Below are 16,883 nucleotides of genomic sequence, written 5' to 3' on the forward strand. Positions count from 1 at the left end.
GTACTATTGTAAATTTGTAACGATGCACCCCCAAACATGCATCGTTCCGGCAAGAACAGCATGCCGAGACCACCCTGCCGACCACCCGCGGGGTGAAGAACGGGCACGATGTGCCCAGCGTATTTTTTAATCATATCATACGTTAGGAAGTCCGCGAATGGACTTAAACGCGGCAACCGCTTCACCGCGCCGAGCGGTGCCGAAAGCGGCCGAAGACCGCCGAACGCGATCACGGCGTCGGGGCGCCGCGATCCCCGATCGTTCCGCCGCACCGGCCCGGCGCTCGCGATCGCCGTCGCTACCCCCACCACGCCGCGACGCCGCCGCGACGCCGCCGCGACGCGTATAAAAGCCCGGCGTCGCTGGCACAGAGCGCGATTCCCGATCATCCGTCTTCCAGACAACACCGATCCTGAATTCCCGCACGAAAGCTAATCCGAACGTAAGGTAGAGCGCCTCCGGCATTCTCTGTCTTCGCCGAGTGTGTCTCGGCTAGCGACCAGCTTTTCGCTCCTCACCCGAAGCCGTCCGGATACGAAGGTAGAGCGCCTCCGGCATTCTCTGTCTTCACCGAGTGTGTCTCGGCGAAGGACCCGCTTCTCATCTTCCAAATCATCCGAAGCCTGTCCGGACAAGACGGTAGAGCGCCTCTGGCATTCTCTGCCCTCGCCGAGTGTGTCTCGGCCGACGACCCGCTTCCGCCGCGTTATCCACGCTTCGCGATCCATATCGCCGCCGCGCTTCGCGCCATTTTTCCGCGCTCCGGGCCGCGCCGGCCGGGAAACCGGCGCCGCCCGTGCCGATACCTGCCATCACGCGATTCGGTCCGCGCGAATACCAAAAGCAGCGGCTCCGCCCCGCACATACCGCGAGTTACCCCGCGCCGCCCGCGACCAAACCAACGCCGCCTCGCACGCATCGACCTATGTAAATGCCGCGAGCGCAAATTGTAACTATCATAGAATAAATTTATCTATTTTCTTGTAACCGAGACGCGCCTTCATTTCGCTAACCTCGCTCTCCGTCTGCTCCTCCGCACCTCCTTCGAACCCCGGCCAACCGCGAGCTCGATCCGCGCTTCGAAGACAGGTTGTTTTATAAAAGGATTTTCTTCGATTGCTAAACCCCTTTACGAATTAACGGGGAACCAGGTTAAGTTTATCTGGAACAAGGTTCATCAGAACTCTTTTGATGAATTAAAGCGGGTACTGTCCTCTCCTCCAGTCCTTTCTTTTCCGAAGGAGGAGGACGAATTTATTCTCGACACTGATGCTTCCAATATTGGAATTGGCGCGGTTTTATCACAAAAACAGGAGGGGGAGGAGAAGGTCATTGCATATTTTAGTCGTGTTCTTAATAAAGCCGAGCGAAATTATTGTGTAACTCGGCGAGAACTTTTGGCGATTGTAGAATCAATTAAATTTTTTCGCCATTACCTTTTGGGACGTGAGTTTTTGATCCGCACGGATCACGTTTCTCTACGATGGTTTATGTCTTTTAAAGATTTAGATGGGCAGTTGGCTCGTTGGCTGGAGAGACTCCAGCAATATCAATTTGTTGTTTCTTACAGGAAAGGGCTTTCTCATAAAAACGCTGACGGATTGTCAAGACGAACTTGCGAGTCGTTTGGCTGTGGATATTGCGCTAAAGTGGAGAGAAAGAGTTCTGAAAGTTCGGAAAAGGAAGTCGCTCGCATCGTTTTAGAGGCGGAAAATTTGAAAGAGTGGCGAGAGGAGCAGAGAGTAGATCCGAGCATCTCGATCATACTTCGTGGAAAGGAAGCTGGAGTTCGCCCTTCTCGCACTGAGATTGCTGCGGAAGACGTTTCCGCTCAGGTCTATTGGGCATACTGGGATGCTTTAGTCCTGAAAGAGGGAATACTTTACAGAAAGTGGGAAGCTCCGAATTTTAAATCCAGTTTTCTTCAGCTTATTGTTTCTCGGAGACTAGTCAAAGAGATTTTAGAGGAAATGCATGACTCCCCATCAGGAGGACATTTTGGGGTAAATAAGACTTTGGAGAAGATTCGGAAACGCTATTTTTGGGCTACTTGTAAGCAGGACGTAGAGGATTGGTGCAAGACATGTAAAGTCTGTGTTGCCAGAAAAGGTCCCTCGGGGAAGGGAAAATCTCCTCTACAAATTTATAACGTTGGAACTCCGTTAGAAAGAGTTCAGATGGATATCCTAGGCCCTCTTCCGGTAACAAAATCCGGAAACAGATTTCTTCTCGTCGTAGTGGATTGTTTCACGAAATGGGTAGAAGCTTTCCCATTAAGGAATATGAGAGCAAAGTCGGTTGCGGAGATTTTCGTAAGCCAGTTTGTTTCCAGACATGGAGTGCCTTTGGAGGTTCATACCGACCAAGGGAAAAATTTTGAGTCGAAGCTTTTCGCAGAGTTGATGACTACTTGACATAAGGAAGACCAGGACTACTGCTTTACATCCACAGTCAGACGGGCAAGTAGAACGTCAGCATCAAACGATAACCAATTATCTGGCGAAATATGTCTCTGAAAATCAAAAAGATTGGGATCGATGGATCCCTATGTTTCTCCTGGCATATAGATCCGCAAAACATGAGACAACTGGAGTTTCCCCTGCGGAATTATATTTCGCTCGTGATCTCAGGTTACCTTCAGATCTCTTGCGGGGGAGTCCTTTGAAGTCTCTTGGAGAGGAGCCTCCTCTAGTTGGAAATTTTGTCAGGAATCTGAAGGGGAAATTGGAAGAAATTCATTCCGCCGCACGGAGGCAGATGAATATGAAATCTTCTCGAATGAAGGCTTGATACGATCGTGGAGTTAGGCAAGTTCTTTTTCAGGAGGGGCAGAGAGTCTGGTTATATAATCCCCGAAGAGTTAAAGGAAAGGCTCCAAAATTGCAGAGCAATTGGGAAGGTCCCTTCTTCATAATAAAGAAGCTTAGTGATGTTGTATACTAGTAGGTAAGCTAGGCCGGTTCTAACCCATGGGGCAATGAGGGGGGGTGAAGGGCGAGGGGAAACCGCGGGCGGGGGGGGAAGAACCGCGGGCGGGGGGCGACACGCGAGCGGGGGAACCGCGTGTTTCGGTCGCCGCGGGGGGAGGGGGAAGGGGGGAACCGCGTGTTTCGGCCGCCGCGGGGGAGGGGGAGGGGGGAACTGCATGTTTCGGGCGCCGCGGGGGAAGGGGAGGGGGAACTGCATGTTTCGGGCGCCGCGGGGGAGGAGGGGGGGACCGCGTTTTCCAGCGCCGCGGGGCGAGGGGGGTCCGCGTTTTCCGGCGCCGCGGGGTGAGGGGGTCCGCGTTTTCCGGCGCCGCGAGGCGACCGCGTTTCCGCCGCGCCGCGGGGCGAGGGGGTCCGCGTTTTCACCGCGCCGCGGAGCGTTCGCGTTTTCGGGCGCCGCGGGGCGAGGGGATCCGCGTTCGCGTTGCGCCGCGCCGCGGAGTCCGCGTGACGTCACACGGCACGCTCGCGTTATCTCCCCCTCGTAGATGTTTCTCCCCCCCCCCGTCCCCCATTCGTCTTCTCGTTCGCGCGGTGTCTCGCGCCCCCGTCCCCCCGTTTGCGCGAGTCTTCTCGTTCGCGCGGTCTCTTTCTCTTGCGCGCGGTCCCTCTCGCTCCCGGCCCCCGTTTGCGCGACGAGTGCGGCACGCGCATTCACCGCGAGACACGTATGTTCATGAAAACGATATCACACCATTAACTTTCAATGGTTTAATCTGTATAACTGCTATTGAACAGCTATTAAACAGCTAAAAACAGCTAAAAACATCTATCAAACAGCTATCAAACAGCTATTGAACCACCATGAAACAGCTAAAAACAGCTAAAAACAGCTACCAAACAGCTCTTGAACCGCTATGAAACAGCTATTGAACAGCTATCAAACAGCTAAAAACAGCTAAAAACAGCTATCAAACAGCTATCAAACAGCTATTGAACCGCCATAAAACAGCTAAAAACAGGTCTTGAACAGCTATCAAACAACTAAAACAGCTAAAAACAGCTCTTGAACAGCTATCAAACAACTAAAACAGCTATTGAACCGCTATGAAACAGCTAAAAACAGCTATCAAACAGCTCTTGAACAGCTATCAAACAACTAAAACAGCTATTGAACCGCTATGAAACAGCTAAAAACAGCTATTGAACCGCTATGAAACAGCTAAAAACAGCTATCAAACAGCTCTTGAACAGCTATCAAACAACTAAAACAGCTATTGAACCGCTATGAAACAGCTATCAAACAGCTCTTGAACAGCTATAAAACAACTAAAACAGCTATCAGTATAACTGCGATCTGTATAACTGCTATTGAATCGCTATTGAACCGCTATGAAACAGCTAAAAAGAGCCATCAAACAACTAAAAACAACTAAAAAACAAAAAACAGCTAAAACATCTATATTATACTACAAAGTATGTAGGAAAAGGAAATAAAACATTTATATATACATATATAGTTTATTTAAAAAAAAATCATAATTTTTTCTGGTGTCGCGACCACCAGTTAAATATTTTTAATACATTTTGTAATGCGCAATTCTTAATATGTTTTTCGCATCTTATAGTATTAGTAACATCTAGATTATTTAAAGATTCAATATCTTCGTAATCTGCATCCAAAGTCTCAATTTTTAGATGTTTTCTCGCTTTATTCTCAAGCAGATCCACCAGCCATTCTCGTTTCTGGCATCCCTTGACGTACACAAGAGTCGACGTCTCGTCGCCCTCTCCAAGTACAGCCGATGTAATTAGATGTTTCGCCATGCTGTAGGGCACGTTTCTGTCCTTCCATCGTAGTCCATGGTGATTCGCAATCAACCAGGAAGCGCATGATCTGTTGAATTTCGTGAGGAGACTCCATGGCATGGGACATGTAAAAATGTAATGCGCCAAAACGGTCCCGTTTCTCAGAACCGCCACCTCCTTTACGACAAATTTCATCCCGACGGTGAATCCCTGCAGATCGACAAACGTCGGTACGATCATGACGAAACGACGGAGCAATCTGTATCTTATCGCGGTACATCAGTGTATCTTATATCGCAATATCTGCTGATATTGCAATTTACATGAGTTTGCGCACTACATTAGACAGCGGGCAGTATTCGATTACACGATCATGCAAGATGAGACAATAGGCGGTAGTATTTGCAGGTACATTTTCTTTACAATCAAATTCTATTCGCACATCCACGGTGGCGCTCTTGACAGATTCGTTTTGTCGCGAGCAATCAATGACAACAAAAGGTCCTTCCATCAGGAATGTATACAAGCTGCAAAGCGTATCGAAGGAATCGTATCCGTAATAAGTTTTACAAAAACGCGCATACATATCGAAAAGGACGGCGTATCGATTTTTGTCAAAATCCAGATTCATGTCGTCGTATGGATAAAATTCGGAGTTTAGATAAAGTTTCACGTTGGTCAAATTACAGGCATTGAATACGCTAACATTTTGAGACATGATATTCTTGCGGCCGGTCTGCAGCGCAAAGATAACGTACCGCGGCTTCTCTAGCTGAGTCGCCGTTTTGACGGCCCATGAATGCTTGGTCGTGCTTTGCAACATGGGATACTCATACAGATCCCACGAACGGAAACTGACATTAAGATATCGCCCGCTTTCCAAGTTCCGTAGCATAGATAGCTTATTAACCTCGTTTAACATAACGTGAGGCATTCGCCACTGTATTTTAAACAATTCGATTTCTGGCTCCGTCGCAGGATTTCCTACAATGCAATTGTTATCGCTACGCGCTCGTATCAAAATTAATTCGTGACGAGCGTTAACAACCACGCGTTTGTAATCTTCGCAAAAGCCCAGCAACAACTTGAGCGGTACGCAAAAGTTGAAGTATCCTTCCGGTATGCTAGATGTAACGTCCCAGCCAGCATTCCGCATGAGTTGAGAATCATTATACGATAGCGATACGTAGTTCTTGATGGTACTGGTTATGCCAACGTTTCTGTTGCGATCAATCTCCACACCGTTGAGCTCGTATCGAATTTCATCAAACATGAACGCCACGCAATTATTCGCAAGCGTTGTCACAGACTCGTCATTTTTTCTCTTTATTACCAATCGTCCTTCAACGTAGAGAAAGCTCTCGCACGGCAACGTGTATAAATCCTGCTGTTGTATGGGTATTCTTATCTCATCGTTATGTCCAAACGTTGTGTTGGCGTACGGATTGTACGTGTGTGTCTCAATCTTGACGACGCTATTGTCAAAGATCGGTTCACCTCCAATGTTTAAGATATTAGCCATTTCGTACGACGAAACCCAATGATTTCAAAAATTCAATGTTTGACGCAGTGAGTTTCTTCTTTGGCGATCGGATTGTCTTTTTGTTTCTCGTCTGTTGCACCTTTTCTTCTTTTTCTTCGTTTTCAAACCCATACCGAGTTTCGTTTTAGCCTTCATGGCCGCCCAGACGGCTGTAGCCGCAGCTCTCTCTCCGAGAGTCGAATCGTTCGCGGTGACACGTTTTCGCGCTTCCGCGGCGAGTATATTGTCTGCCACGTGTCGTTCTGCGAGATCGTTGCTACGCGAGTAGGCTATGTCGTGCTCGCGACACGCCGCGTCCAATGGATTAATACCCCGATCACCTCTTGCCAATCGTGTTTCTAAACGAGTTCCCGGTCCGCAAAATTGATAGCCGGGGATATGTAATTCAATCGGAAGCGCGTTTATCGCGCGATTCAGCAGACCTCGACCTATCTTCGGCGGCATTCGCCGCAGTTTTTTATCAACGGCGGCGGACCGTCGATGTGCGTTTGCTGACACGGCAAATTATAATGTATTAAACAGCGCCGATATTGCTGAACCTCCGAATCTGCCTTGATATGTTCGGGAAGCTTATCCCACAAATAATCTATGTGATTATAAAACTGTCGCAGTAGAATGACCTTTGGTATATACTTTAACTGCTCGGCGGTTAAATCGTAAATATCGCTGTTATCCGACACGAGCAAAAACATTTTAAAGACTGAGCATCTCAGCTCTACGCGTCTCTATAAATAGGCCAATTTTCTCGATACTGCATTTCATTCGTTGTGGAGGGGAGGTAAAATGCGTTTCGTACGACAATCGCGGACGATCAAAGTGACAAACTTTGACGATAGGATGCCGTTAACGAAAGACGTACGCAAACATGGAGGCATGCTACCAATTTCTATACGCGGTATCATCTGCGGTCCGTCGAATTGCGGCAAGACAAACGTCTTGATAAGCTTGCTGGAAAGTCCGCACGGTGTACGTTTCGAGAACGTGTATGTATACTTGAAATCGTTGCAACAACCGAAATATCGATATTTGGAGAATATACTAACACCGATAGAAGAGATTGGCTACTTTACGTTCTCGAATAACAGTGACGTCATTCCGCCGAGCGAGGCGCTCCCGAATTTTATTTTTATCTTTGATGACGTGGTGTGCGACAAGCAGGATACGATAAGAGAATACTTTGCAATAGGCCGGCACGCGGACGTTGACTCTTTCTATCTTTGTCAGACGTATGCGAAGATACCGAAGCATCTTATACGCGACAACGCGAATTTATTGATTCTGTTTAAACAGGATGGTACCAATCTGAAACACATATACAACGATCACGTAAACACAGATATGTCTTACGATGATTTCAGTAAATTGTGTCATACATGTTGGCAACAAAAGTACGGATTCGTGGTGATAGACAAGGACAGCGCGATTTCGAATGGTCGATACAGAAAAGGATTTAACGACTTTGCGATACCGAAACGTGGTTAGTTGTTGTCGACGCGTCGATTGAACAACGTTAGCGCAACATGGACAGCAGCGAGGAGATTAGAGAGCGCGAGAGAATAGCAAATCAAATTGCGAAAACGAGCAATTCGATTCGCAAAAAATATCACGCCTTGAAAACTGGTAAAGTGGAGGAAGATATCGCGTTGGAGAGACACTTTAAGCCCATCATCGAGCCTCTAAGGCAGATTGCCGAAAACACCGTTGCTGGCAAAGAATCTGACGTGTCAAAGATTGAGAATAAAACAGCGTGGGAAGACGAAGAGCCGAAGATCAAACGACAACGACCAAACGCCTCGTTTAACGACTCTGTAATGGCTTCAACTCCGGTTACGTTAAAACGATCGATAAATGTGCCATCTAATTTGAGCGAAATAACAAAAATTTTTAAACCGCGTAAACCGAAACGATCGAAAGGTCCATTGAATGAACCACCGATAACCTCTGCACCTTCCGTACAACCCACAGTGCTCGCAAACAAAGATGTTTTCGAAACCTCGAATGACCCACTCGTGACGTCCGTTCGACAGCAGTTGCAAACATCTGATGGTCAAGAAACGTTGCGAGATCAATTGGGTCCATTGAGCCAAAAGTATGTCGGGGCAGTTCTGAGCGGCGATCAAGAAAGCGGTATGGACATCGCGTACGGTGTTAAATTCACCAACGATGGAATGATGCTCGGTAATAAACGTTTTGACGTGAACTACGCGGACAAGATAATTATCGACGGCATACGATACAATGGCACACGCGGTCTTTTCGAATTAATCTTTAAGAAATATCCCGATCATGATATCTACACAGAGGATGATATGCAAACATACAAGAGCATTCTGTTGATGACGAGTGCTCATAAACGCAATTATGATGCTCACGCTCAAATAAAGGGCAACGGGGGATACAAGTACACACATATAATCGGGCCGTTGATTTCGGGTAAAAAAGCTGGAAAAGGTATACCGCGTGCCATGACAAGCAACAAGATCGACCATATAATTGTATCGTCGATTTCGGGTAAAAAAGCTGGAAAAGGTATACCGCGTGCCATGACATTAAACGACAACAAGATCGATTATGTTCATTGGGACGATCCCAACGAGCTTGTAGATCGTCTCCGATTGCTCGAAGCTTCGCGCCTAGCGGGTCACACCGGTCACGATAGCGAAATCCTGTCGATTATCGAGGAACTTTGCGAGGCTGGACTTATTATAAATTAAGTGGCGCGACAGCGAGATATTTCAATCAACATCGAAATGCCGATCAACAAGTTTGGTATATCGCTCGGAAGAGGCGGTGCGGAACCGTACTATCAATGGAGAGGATTAATCAGAAATTACGTGCGCGATAACGCTCTTTGCATGGTCGCCACCGACTTTGACGCGAAATCGCGCAAGATTCGACGGATAGCGCCGCCTGTAGATGATGGCGATGCAGCCAATAAACGTTACGTGCAGCAGAGCGTGCAAATTTTGAAAGATCGACAGGATGAAATGGAGAGAAAGATGGCCGCATTCCAGAATAACGTGCAAACTACCCTAAACGAACTTCAAAAGATGATTCAAGATGTAATTGCAAATCATCGCGAATAGATAAGAACGTACATCTGATATCTGCGTCAGTTGAGCGTCATCGTCATGGCTGGTAAGAAGCAATCAACTGAGAAACGGAGGCTGGTGGAAGAATTACACGCTCCTGCGAGAAGAAATTTTTCTCGAAGACGCGTTATAGTGCGCAGATACGATGACCTGTGGCAGGCGGATGTGGTCGAGATGCGCCCATACACGCGATTTAACAGAGGCTACCACTACATACTCACCGTTATCGACGTGCTGAGCAAGCACGCATGGGCCGTACCGCTCAAGACCAAGAGCGGACCCGAGGTTACTGCGGCGATCGCGAAAATAATTCGAGACGGCGGAAGATGCCCGAAAAATCTGCAGACTGACAAGGGAAAAGAATTTTACAACGCAAACGTGCAGAAACTCTTGAAGAAACATAATATCAATCACTATTCGACATATTCCGTAATGAAGGCATCGGTCGTCGAACGATTCAATCGCACGCTCAAGAACAACATGTGGAAAATGTTTACGCGCAATGGAAATTACAAATGGATCGACTCGCTGCCAGGTCTCGTATCGGATTACAACGCGCGAAAGCATCGAACTATCGGCATGCGACCCATCGATGTTACCCCCGCGATCGCCGACAAGCTCCTAACAACGGTGTACAGCCACGTAAAGATCGCTGCTCCCGCGCGATTCAAAGTGGGCGATTCGGTACGCGTGAGTAAATTCAAGACAATCTTCGAAAAAGGATACACGCCAAATTGGACCACGGAGGTGTTTAGAATCGTCAAAGTGCAGAAAACTAATCCTGTGACGTATCTGTTGGAAGATTCCTGCGGAAAACCCGTCGCCGGCGGCTTCTACGAATACGAGTTACATCGCGTTGCTAATCCCGACGTGTATCTCGTTGAAAAAGTTTTGCGCAAAAGAGGGGATGAGGTTTATGTAAAGTGGTTAGGATTTGATAATTCACACAATTCATGGATACACAAGAATAATGTATTGTAAAAATTTATTACAGTATAAAAATATACATATATACATATGAGTCATTTATTTTTCTAAATATCTAAATGTAATTACAATATATTTACAGCGGTATTTACAATATATTTACAATAGTATTTACAATATATTTACAATGGTATTTTATAATGTTCCCATGGCAGCGTTTCGGTAGAACCGGGTATAATGTATCGCTTATCATCGTACGGACTTAGAGCTATTTTCGTTTCGGACACGGTGTATACCTCGTGTTTTTTGGATCTTATGCAGGTTTGCTGTCGCGTCATTTCAATTTCGTCGCGCAGACACCGCGTGTAATCGTCGAACGTTATCGACCTGGCTACGACGTTACTCTTAACACCTTTAGCTTTTTTCGTATCTTTCTTACCGTCCACTCGCAAGGCGTACATCTTTGCTCTAAGCCCGACGAATTCGGTCATTATCGCACCGTTATTTTCGTCTTTCATTAAGCCCGGAACTTTTTTATTGGCGAGTGGGATACCGTATGTATTATCAATCGCGTAATCGCTAGTGTCAAATCTATGAATGTGGCGCTTCATGATATCATACACATCGTCGCACTCGATGTGATAAATGAGACTGTCAGTATCGGTGTACGTGACTTTACACTTGTCGCGATACAACGGTAACATGTACTCGTGATGAAATTCGTACAAACATGTCTTGGATATATCGAGGATGCACATACCCACATAGATTGGTTTGTCGAACTTCACCTCGAGTTTTCGCATTTCTATTGCTACTAAATTCTCCGAAAAGACGCTTCGGCTATGAAAATTTGGTTTCGCAATCATAGCCTCCGCGCCGTATCTACCCTCCCAATGAGTCACGAGTCGCACGTCAACGTGATTGCGCACATTCTCCATGGTTTTGCCAAACACGGCATTGTTCATCAATTTGTATAAATTTTTCTCGAAATCATTGTTGGCCAACGTTCTAAATTTCGTATTGAGGTCTATATAATAGCGAAGCCATGGAGATTGCGCGAATTTCAGTATACGGTGAATTTTTGATATACGGAGACCGTGACGAGTACACTGCTGCAGGTTGCGATAATGTATTACATAACGTTTCTTATCGTATAATGTTGCGAGGAGCTTGTCCTGCCGCTTGCCGGGTGGTTTATCGCGCGTCGGACAGAACGGTAGGTCAGTGTGCGCGTCGTGAAGATGTTGCGGATACTCCAAGTCAACTTCGAGAATGTAGCCTATCGAGGAATCCAACGCGACATCCATAACATTAAAATCGGTTACGTCGTCGACCCATTTAAAATCTGCGTATGGCAATGGTTGACTCATTGCCCAGCCGTATAAGTTATTTACATCAAAATACATGAGGTACGACGACGGTTTCGATGGATCGTACGACTGCATGTACTTGTTGTTGGCCAGCGCGTATCTGTTTGAACATTGACTCAAACCGCCGCGTATACCGCGTTCGATAAACATGATGACCATGTCAATGTCGGTGAGCAATTCGAAATTGATGTGTGTATGCTTCAACATAGCATCCCACGTAAAACCCGGTAGAGTATAATAATACGCCGGATCGAGTCCATAACTCGCGACGCAACTATCGCGAAAATTTTCAAAGATATCGGCCAACAGCAAGACATCGGTCTTGAGATATAAATCGCTGTAATCACCGAGCGTTCGAATGGAGAACCGCTGCCAGACGTCGACGGCGTGCGCGTAATCGCTCTCGGATACGGTGTCACCTGTCAATGAACTGTAAAACGAGTCGCGCGGTGGTAAACACAAGTCCTCCAATTTTTCGACGCAGTCAATGTATTCATATGGAAATACACCTTTTCGTGTCAGCAAATTAAAATTTTCTGCGGATAATTCACAAAATTCGCGTTGCAATATTCGCAGTTTATCCTTGCTGAGATAAGATGCCAATTTGTCGAGACTAGCGGTGAGAAACTTGTACGAATCGATAAATCGCAATTTGACGCACGTTTTCTTATCTTTATCTTCGGTGCTTTGAACGTTTTTTGTAAACGAAATATATTTTTCTTTTGTGATCGGGAGTAAATCTACATGTCCTTCGTATGCTGTTGCTATTTCAGTTATAATAAAATGTGCATCGTATCCCGATAAATTATGAAACACTATGGGAATGCAATGCGAATCTTTATAGTTTAAGTTACAATTCAAATGCGCGGGACCTCTGTATCGACCGGTTAGGTGACAATGGTCGCGTACTCGCACGTTGTCTGGCTCGAACGGTTCTTCGCACACGTGACAGTGCGTTGCGCTGTTAAACTTTTCCCACTCGTCTCGCGTGAAATCTGCCATGGGTATATTAGTGGACAATATAGTTTTTACGTCGTGAGCTAAACGTCTTAGCTCCTCGGCGAACCACGCGACGCAATCCTTATCGCGACGAAACCGATACATAGATAACGACTCGTCGTACGAGCAACGCACGTAGTACCCTATGCTAAACACGCGATGATGTTGATATGTGTACCTGGACGTTTCCGGATCCGCTTCCATCTTCTCCAGGGTACACTCCAGGTCGGCGTATACGACAAACGGAACTCGTTCCTTCCTTTTGTGATTTTTAAAGGCCAACCACTTGTCATTATCGCTCGGTAACTTGATCGCGCAGTCATTCATCTCCTGACAGTCGACGGTGTGGGCAGCCAATTTCTCGTTGGAGCTGAAGTAGTGCAAACATCTGCAAAAATAAACGCAAATATTATAATTTTTTATACACAAAATATTCTATATTATTAAAAGAACTATAGGTACTTACCGATCGCAAAAGTATTTGCGAGCTCACGAGGCGGGGTAGGTTCTTGATCCACGCAAAATGTCCAACGTTGTCGTTATGCACGTACAGCAGATTTACGTGTCTGTCCATCTTTCGGTCAGTAACCCGTATTGGTAGGATTGCAAGTTCCTTGTTTTTTTTCTCGATGCTGTACACGTTGATGGAGATGTTGTTGTGATTTTCAAATTTTTTAATTTGATCCAACGTCATTGGAAACTTAATGTCCGTAAGATCTAACACCGACGTGTAATGTGGATACGACGATTTCCGATCTGCGTGTTTCTCAACTGGATACAGAGCAGCCACCACTGACCATGCGAAACATGCATTGTCCATTGATTGCACATTTATCACCGCCTTCTTCTTTTTAATTTCTTGCGGTATTTCCACAAAACACCCCGCGTGCAATGGATTGTATTTGTTCACGTTTACCATTAAATTGAGTATACGCGACAACGCCCATCCGCTATCACGTTCCTGGAATTCCTCCAGCTTTGCTAAGGTAGGCTCGATGACGTGTTGCTTGTACCACTCGTGCAGATCGGACTCACGAAAGAGTTCATAGTTTCTCGTTGCGATACTTTCATTCGCGCGTTTGTCACCCGCAACAAATTCACCATTAAACACTGTGTTAATTTTTACATTGTCATGTCGTTGCATGACGTTCCGCACACGATCGAGTACAATTTCTCTCGCATTTTTGAGAAATTGACGAGGGTCGATGTGTTTGGAATTTATCACCGCACCAGTCAATATACGGCTTTCAAAAGCCGGATCTATCTCGCGCCATCTGAGTCCTGTCTCATTCGCACTGTATCCCGCATCCACATGTACGAAACGTTGACGTACCGAGTCTTTCAAACCTTCGAGTCTTGCGATACAAGCGACCAATGACTGTTTGAGACCGATCGATGACTGATCGATTGATAATCGTGGCCGTTTAATTCGGCTTTGTTCTTCCAACGATTCGATAAACTCGTCGCATCGTTGCTCCCACGCGGCAAAGTCTTCCCTCGAATTTAACAGGGTGGATTGCTCCAACAACTCCTGCTCCATGTTATTGCACGATCCTCTTGCTAACGCCATTTGTTGCACTCACGACTTCTCGACTATTGAGCGTATCCCCTAGATTCGTCATTTTATATTCTACTAATGATGCATCGTTTGCTTATCATATCTAATTTCATCTCAGCAGCCGTACATCGGCGCTATTTGCAAAATTTGCAGTTTTGCACGTGTTCGATGAAATCATTGCGAGATACGTACGTTCACGAAAACGCGCCATTGATTTTTGGTGATTTGATCTGTATCAATGCAGCAGCCGTACATCGGCGCTATTTGCAGTTTTGCACGTGTTCGATGAAATCATCGCGAGACATGTCGCGACATGTTCTTCAAAACAATAACGCTCCATTGAATTATGCAAAATTGCAAATTTTGCAGTTTTGCACGTGTTCGATAAAATCATTGCGAGACACGTCGCGACATGTTCTTGAAAACAATAACGCTCCATTGACTTATGCGAAATTGCAAAATTTGCAGTTTTGCACGTGTTCGATGAAATCATCGCGAGACACGTATGCTCTTGAAAAGAAATCATATTTGATGCCCGATGAGGTGATCTCATCACGAATGTTCTTGACAAAGATATCACATTTAACGTATATGTGGATTGTGGTAGCGGTCACCATGCAGCAGCCGTACATTGGCGCTATTTTTGCAAGATTTGCAGTTTTGGGTATGTATAAATGGTCTACGAGGATTCTAAAGCGCAGTCGAGAGTTCGATACGGTTCGAGTACGTCGCAAACAGCCTCCAGATACGATGAACATTCACGGTGCGAACTACTACGTTCCGATTCAGGACGAAACGTGCGAGAAACAGCACAATGAGTATGTACCGATAATTTTCATATATACCTGTGCAAAAAAAACTTTTATAAACATATAATTGTATTTTTTCAGTTTTGATAAACCCCGCTACACGCCACGTATTTTGGGAAGGAGATTTGCCTTGACATCAACAGCGTATAAATTTTTGGATGTTGGAATCAACGCGGGACCTATGTCCTCTGTGGATATACTTATTGGCGATAACCGAGGCAATCGGATAATTCTGCTACATGCAACGTGGGTAACATTCATCGAAAAACGTGCAGATATACAGCGACTCGTGCAATCATCGGCACCATCATCGCTAACGTTTCGAGATCTGGAGCTTGTTAAAATACGTGACGCAGATATTGTAAAATTGACGTCGTGCGGCACCAGCTTGTACATGAAACCGTCAACTGTACTCTTCCTGTTCGAACTAGAACATTGCGTCGAGAATGTGTATTTTCAACTATGTCAAAATGTTCACGGCGTAAGTGAAAAGTTCAAACAGTTTGTAACAATTTTACGTCAAAATTGTATCACCGATAAATGTAACGCAGTTACAATCTTGCGTGACGTTTATGATAAAAATTCGATTATTGATTGCGAATTATTAGCCTACGCTTTGGATACTATTGTGTATAATGCGCTACATGACAAATAAATGCATATAATATGGTTAAAAAGTTTTTCCTTTTCATTTACCGTTCCCTTTTGTTAAGCTGTCTTTATTTAATAATTTTTGCATAATTTCTGAACGAGAACGCGCGAGAGAAAGAGACCGCGCGAACGAGAAGACTCGCGCAAACGGGGGGACGGGGGCGCGAGACACCGCGCGAACGAGAAGACGAATGGGGATCGGGGGGGGGGGAGAAACATCTACGAGAGAGAGATAACGCGAGCGTGCCGTGTGACGTCACGCGGACTCCGCGGCGCGGCGAAACGCGAACGCGGGTCCCCTCGCCCCGCGGCGCCCGAAAACGCGAACGCTCCGCGGCGCGGTGAAAACGCGGACCCCCTCGCCCCGCGGCGCGGCGGAAACGCGGTCGCCTCGCGGCGCCGGAAAACGCGGACCCCCTCACCCCGCGGCGCCGGAAAACGCGGACCCCCCTCGTCCCGCGGCGCTGGAAAACGCGGTTCCCCCTCCTCCTCCCCCGCGGCGCCCGAAACATGCAGTTCCCCCCTCCCCCTCCCCCGCGGCGCCCAAAACATGCGGTTCCCCCCTTCCCCTTCCCCCGCGGCGCCCGAACACGCGGTTCCCCCCTCCCCCTCCCCCCGCGGCGACCGAAACGCGCGGTTCCCCCGCTCGCGGGTCGCCCCCCCCGCCCGCGGTTTCCCCTCGCCCCTCACCCCCCCTCATTGCCCCATGGGTTAGAACCGGCCTAGCTTACCTACTTATACTGTATTCGGAAATCACCTCGACACAAGAATAAAAGTGTTCATTCGGATAGATTAGCTATTTATGCTGAAAGGAAATTGGGTTGAGGGGTTAGAAGTAGATCGGAGCCCGGGAGGGAATTTGTAACAATGACTGGAATTCTTGATGTATACGGAATTGATATATACTAAATAAGATAATGAGTTTTGGTCTAATTTTGTTATTTAATATTTTGTTTTCTTTTACTGTGCGCTATGTTTGTTTTTCCCTAGAGGAAGTTGGAGTACGTAAGGAGTTGACGAAGTACTGTGGCAGAACATCGGCCGAAGATTTCTTCTCGGGAAAGTTCTGTTTTAAAGAAGACTGCCTCGCCCACGGTTTTTGAGCTGTGGTTTTCCCGTGGGACGTTGAGCAAATGCTGAGGCAGGGACTTGGGGAGCCTGTAAAGGCGTTGGGTCCACACAAGTTTCCCCCCCCTTG

The 16,883-nt window shown here is 46.6% G+C and overlaps 2 protein-coding genes and 1 pseudogene across 2 annotated transcripts; 1 reads left to right on the plus strand and 2 right to left on the minus strand.

Moving 5' to 3' along the window:
- Positions 1-10,406: 10,406 nt before the first annotated feature.
- LOC139813394 (uncharacterized) lies at positions 10,407-13,117 on the minus strand. The gene has a single exon (XM_071778894.1). It carries the CDS (start codon positions 12,992-12,994, stop codon positions 10,481-10,483), a length of 2,514 nt encoding a protein of 837 aa, XP_071634995.1. The 5' UTR covers positions 12,995-13,117; the 3' UTR covers positions 10,407-10,480.
- An 8-nt stretch (positions 13,118-13,125) lies between these two features.
- LOC139813396 (uncharacterized) lies at positions 13,126-14,237 on the minus strand (annotated as a pseudogene).
- A 66-nt stretch (positions 14,238-14,303) lies between these two features.
- Positions 14,304-15,789, plus strand: LOC139813395 (uncharacterized). The gene is made up of 2 exons (XM_071778895.1): positions 14,304-15,043; positions 15,116-15,789. The coding sequence occupies exons 1-2, from the start codon at positions 14,304-14,306 to the stop codon at positions 15,687-15,689; spliced, it is 1,314 nt and encodes a 437-aa protein (XP_071634996.1). The 3' UTR covers positions 15,690-15,789.
- Positions 15,790-16,883: the final 1,094 nt, after the last annotated feature.

The sequence above is a fragment of the Temnothorax longispinosus genome, chromosome 5 (assembly GCF_030848805.1).
Source record: "Temnothorax longispinosus isolate EJ_2023e chromosome 5, Tlon_JGU_v1, whole genome shotgun sequence".
NCBI lineage: Eukaryota > Metazoa > Arthropoda > Insecta > Hymenoptera > Formicidae > Temnothorax > Temnothorax longispinosus.